This window comes from Macrobrachium rosenbergii, chromosome 22 (genome assembly GCF_040412425.1).
Source record: "Macrobrachium rosenbergii isolate ZJJX-2024 chromosome 22, ASM4041242v1, whole genome shotgun sequence".
Lineage (NCBI taxonomy): Eukaryota > Metazoa > Arthropoda > Malacostraca > Decapoda > Palaemonidae > Macrobrachium > Macrobrachium rosenbergii.
The window spans coordinates 8,657,403-8,663,420 of NC_089762.1; the positions used below are offsets into that span (position 1 = coordinate 8,657,403).

Consider the following 6,018-nt stretch of genomic DNA (forward strand, 5'->3'; position numbering starts at 1 on the left):
GACTTATTATCAACTAAAAAATTCCCCTTCAGTAACATATATGAAAATATATTATTTCCGAGGTAGAGTGAATTAAGATATTAGCGACGCCGCAGCTTTCTGATTGTATATGAATCAATGCGATGTGATAAATAGTCATAATATGGCTTACGCGATAAAACGACTACACCAACATGGCAGAGGTGGGTGGATATCGCTCCAAACGCAAAACACCTGAGTTCATCGGTGAGATGATGAGGCGTTATTCACTTATACCTCTCTTGTGGCCGATCATTAGTGTGTGTCACTGTAGTCCTGATTCCCTGTCCGTCGCTGGTTCGACCCCACGGGACGGTGGACTTATTATCAACTAAAAAACTCCCCTTCGGTAACATATATGAAAATATATTATTTCCGAGGTAGAGTGAATTGGATATTAAAGGACGTTTGTGGGTTTTCTGAATATATATAGAAAGAGCAGGATGTTGTTATTGCATATAGTAAACAGCTAGATATTCACCCTCTCTAAAATCTTCTGTGCACATGAATGGGTGTTGATCATTGCATCAAAAGAATAGCTGACAGCTTGTGCTGCATGGCTTGAAACCCTACTTCAAAACATGAGTTTCATAGTGACATGTATGTTTCAAACAGCATCATGTCAGCCCCACATACATACACATACATGCTACATATATACATATTACATACATACAGCAGCTATATAGCATATATATTTTCATGGTATTGCCTGTAATATGTACAGTCATCCCAAGTTCTGACAGGTTTACCTTCTCTTATATCATGCCATGGGCAATAATATACTGCTGAAATTCATATGGTGTGGGTCATTCAAAAGTTGCGGTCAAGATAATGGCACCAGTGTAATTTGTAATACAGTGTTATTTTGTCAGGCAAACATGGGGAGCGAGCAATGCAAGCTTGCCATGCGTGTGTTTGTTTCTTCAGCGTCATTGCAAGATACGGCCGATTATAAAGTCAAAAGATTAGCACTGTGCCGACTGGTGCCCGCCGCTTGTTTGGCATTATTCTTTTAAAATACGTTGTAGACTAGTTGTGCTCGCTTAAAATAGATTCGTAAAGCTAGAACATACCAGAAGAAGACGAATGATAGCAAACAGCATGGCATTGCTTCGATCACGACAGCTGATCACGCCTTCATGCCATGATTTTTCTTTTGCTTGAACACGTTTTCAGAGTAAGAGCACATGTCCGTTGATTACGTACAAAGTAGGAAGAGCGTAAAGTTCAGACCAGGCGATTGTTTTCACTTTCACAGAACTGAGGTTCGTTCATTTCGATTTCGAGACCTTGGGGGGGTGCGGTTCTCTCTCCTTCTCCTTCTTCCTCTTCTCTCTCTCTCTTTTCTTCTCTCTTCAAAAGCAGAACATTAACTAGTGTGTTAGTGTATTAATGATACAATTTTTGTATTTTTGAAGATCTTGAATTTAGAGAAAAGTGTATTATGAATGAGTAAAGCTGGGATGTCCCGCATTTTTTACAAAAGAGCCACAGTTGTGTAAGGAAGTATGTTTGGCTCTATTATTACCACGGTAAAACAAGGTATATTACTATAGTTTCACTAAGGGAACAGCCACGACAAATATTTGTTGTGTATCACAGTTTCGATCTTCACTTTTGTTATAATAGCAGTTTAACATTTATTTACTGAAGATTTAAATACTTTTGATAATAACATTGTGATGTGCTTGATTTAATTCTTCATTTATTGCCAGTCTTTATAATTTCGATAAAGTTCAATTTTCGTTGAACACTTGATTTTCGATAAATTAAGTTTTGATTTCAGTTGTTTAATGTAATTTGACCAAGAGTTACCAGTTCTGTGTTGCTCAAGTACGTAAATTTCAGCCAGACGATCATAAATTTTGAATTTAACAATAAATTTTTTATTTGAAATTTTTAAACAGTTTTCATTTGTTGATCACCAGCGAATAGATTATCAGCGCATAGCGCAAAGATAAACAGCGCTTTGTTCCTTAGTTTACTGAAGTACTACATCAGGGAAACAGTTAATGCCAGCTGATTTGGAGCGACGTTTCTTTACGCATAGCTTGTTCAGTCAGTTGACAGTCTTCACACTTCTGTTTCGAGCAAATTAGTTTGATTACGTGACAGGGCAAGCTTAAAGGATCACTGCTGGCGCTTTTAGAGAGCTGTCGTATTTTTGTTGTTATATATTTGTTAGTTAGACAAACTTGAAATTTCCAGAGTTAGTTGTGTATGTCTAAATAGCACATATTGTGGAAATATATATATATATATATATATATATATATATATATATATATAGCAGTTATATATATAAATATATATATATATACAAGATATATATATAAAAGATATAAATATATATATATATATATAATATTATTGTTGTTATTATATATAGATATATTATTATCATCACTAATATATTCAGTGGAGCATCTTAAAGTGCAGACGAAATTGTGTTTTCAAACTACGTACCCTTAGTACGTCGAAAGCTATTGAGTGTAATGATCACCGTGCTGTAGTTTGCATAGTTTTAAATAGTTAACTTGTATTTAGTTCTGCCATCGAGCTGGCGCCGAATCACACATCGTTTACCTTGTAAGGCTGCAGATGCTGGGAGCTGTTGTCTATTCACGATCATTCGAGGCCTATAGTTCCTTTATTTTTTATACCGCGAGCAGTTAGCGTGCGTTACCGAATACTGCTGACGGTATTTCACTTCAAGATTCGTCACGAAATATGTCACAGACGTCGCTCGGCGTGGTTAGACATGAACCGTACTGAGTTCATCATTCGCGTTCAATGGTCGAAAAAGCATTTGCTCCCATTTCGATTTCATTCAGATAAACAGTTTGCATCTGCTCCGCAACCGAGTCAACGACACAATAAGTTTAAAGACAGCCGTCTGATGATCGCTCGGTTCACAAAGGCTTCGGGCATTGGGGAGCAAAAATCATTAGCTCAGCAGGAAGAGACTGTCACTGAAAGACAGTGTTGTCATCAGTTTTTTGTCGTCAGGTACTGTCTTCTGCCGATGTTTTCGTTGTTGTGATTTGTATTAGTACATTTGTTGGTTCATATCATCGAGCTGATTAACAAAGCTCCCAGGTTGGCTCGAAGGACAGATTTATTTAAAATGGCATCCGGAGCGTCGGGAGCTCACAGTTACAGGAATGCCGAACACATTCTGGTCGAGAAACGAATTTCATAACTGCGAGTCAGTTCCTCTATCTTCACAGTTTCACCGAGTTGTCGAGAGCGAGCACAACCCGTCCAATGAACTGTCGCCGTTGCATTGCTGTTACTTGACTCAGATACGATTCACACTGAGCCGTCGCTATGAACAATGTAGCTAGTATCTTGCATAACAAAATGACAATTACGTAGTTCGGCATTTTCGCGACATGTTTATCATGGCGAAGTAATTGAAGTTTGTGAAATAGCTTGTAACGCTTGCCATGGTGAAGCTTGTGTTATCACAGCACATTGCAGTTTAATAAGCGGGCTTGGGAGTATATAAAAGGTCGATTCTCCGTTTCCTGACAAAAACAAAAATACTACCTGATTAGCTTGAAGATCTCAGATATCATCACAGCTTAACAAATAAGCCGGCGATGGTAGAGAGCGCGATTGAGTTACACGATTCGGAAAAAGAGAATAGCTTCTTTAAAAGCCCTGTGTGCCGTAATTGCACTTCATACAATGTGCGATTATCAAAAGACCTCGATCATTTTTCGGCAAAAGCTCAGGAAATTTCAGCCGAAAGATTTTAGTGCCGATGCAGTTGATTGTCAGGAGGGTCTTCTTTCTTCACAACAACTTCCTATTTTCCTCGTGTACAGAATCAAGACACGTGAAAATATTTTGGTACGCCAATATTTGCTCGTAATGCTTCTGAATGATCAGATGAAGCGACTGTAGTGAAGAAGAGCAACAGAGTAGTCCGAGGCGCCAGCCAAAAGAAGAGCGATTGTAAAAGAGAATTACGGATAAAATCGAAGGAATTGTCATTTGAGCAAAATAAGAGAGCATTTTACGTCGCACCGTCTTTGGCCCCATAGAAAGACGATGAATTACTGTTGAGCAACAAGCTAAGACCATTTGAACTAGCTTAGCGGTACGCAATGAGAATTTATAGCGTAAAAATGACGCACGACGGACGAAACAAAACCAAAAACTTGGAAGAAAATGACTTTCTTGTTGAACAGGCCTTCCGTCAAAAGCAGCGGTACCAGCAGTTGTGCCAGCTGCAGCAGTAACCGTTCACCCATAGAGGTGGTGTTGTGGTCTTTTCTGCCTCCAACCTGTCTGCTCAAGCTGGCGTGTATCCACAGTCAGGCCGGCAGATATAATGCAACCAATTTACTTTTTGATTCTCTAAAGACACAGTCGCAAATGAAGAGTCCAGAATGACTAAAACACAAAGCTGGCAAATGAGACCTGTTTCATGACTCACCAGAAACTGAACTATAGCATTTATCACAGTTCCACAAAGAACATGATCATGGGCGCCAAAAGGAACTGGCTTTCAGTGCCTGAACAGCACGATGCTCACCTTTCAGCCGAACCATCCACCTTGTAGTCGTCGCTTTAGTGAGCTTCAAGAACTTCAACATCTGTCGATTTTCCAACTTTCGGCTTTAGTCCGCCAGCATACCTGGAACTGAATATGTTCACAGAGCAGGAAGCATGCTTCCTCTTCTCTCTCTCTCTCTCTTCTTCTTCGAATAGTGCCTATATGTTGGCAGCCATCGGGTACGATTTAAAGATACGACTCCAACAGCTTCTCCTGTAATAAATACGTGGTCACAGATCATCACGCCGAGTTTCTTCGTGCAATGAGCGTCGGTAGTCGGCCCATATGCAGCAGATCATGAGCAAATTGTGAACTTCACGCAAACATACGGCTAACATATTCATCGCGGTGGATTATTTGCGCAATTATTGTTCATGACAGCTTAACATCATTTATAGTCAGAGCAGCGCACACATTGTCAGGTTTACAGAAAGAGATAGTCATTGGGCCAAGCGGAAAGAGCTTATGAATAATATTTGCGGTAGCCTCAGTTAAAGCCCATTAAGTTTTCTGTTTGATTTAAGAGTGAACGTCTAGCTATGGCGTGAAATTACTGTTCTCACATACTTATTTTCTGTTTATTCCCAGAAACAACTAATATCATAAATTTCGCAACTAATATAAAATTTATTATGGGGAAGGAATAAATATAATAGTTAGTAACTTTCTCACTGGGGATGATGATTTACGGTCGCACGACATTTCGCAAGTGTGTTGCTCACTGGCGAGTTTGTAAACAAAGAGATCATACGAACAATTAAATCATAAAACATCGAAGATTCGGATCGTTTGAGTTAATGGGACATCATTTTTTCAGACAATGAAACGCAAAATTATTAAGTGTTATTAAAGAGCAAATAGACATGCTCAAGTTATTGCATGTGTGTAATGTGGTATGTGTAGTGTGAAGCAGTGAAAGGGTTGCATAGGAATGAAAAGGCAGCTTGAGGTTAAACGTTGTGTTGTTGTGCAGAAACACACGCGTCACAATACTGGTTATTCCGTTAATACACACACATTGACGCACACAAAAGATGAGCGTTGTTTCATGGGGAAGAATGAAGCACTGCAACAGAGCGTTGCAGTCATCATCAATGCCACTGCATCATAAAACACCGGTCGTTTCGCTTTATGTGTCTCGTTTGCGTAATATAGGGTGCAGCACAGCATTTGACCATATGTAATCCGAAGAGTTTCACATGAAGCCGGCCGTTGTTATACCGGTTTTCAAAGAAGATATAAAAATTCTTTAAAGATTAACATTTGCTTGAAAGTCATCTAGTATATAAGAAAGTAGCTTAGTGTCAGCCAAGAGCTTCCCAAAATCCCAATTTATTCTTATTTCCGTGATAAGTGAAGATGTTCATTTTGATTACCATTATGGGCTCGTCGCATACTTTCTGGATGTAGTTAGTCAGTCGCGATGTTGT

General features: G+C 39.1%; 1 protein-coding gene across 1 annotated transcript in view; it reads left to right on the forward strand.

The window, feature by feature from the left end:
* LOC136850353 (DE-cadherin-like) overlaps positions 1 to 4,425 on the forward strand; it is a 154,595-nt gene extending 150,170 nt beyond the window's left edge. Inside the window, exon 24 of the mRNA XM_067123973.1 lies at positions 4,221 to 4,425. Within this exon, the coding sequence (XP_066980074.1) occupies positions 4,221 to 4,425 (205 nt within the window). The remainder of the gene's footprint in view (positions 1 to 4,220) is intronic.
* The last annotated feature ends 1,593 nt before the right edge of the window (positions 4,426 to 6,018 follow it).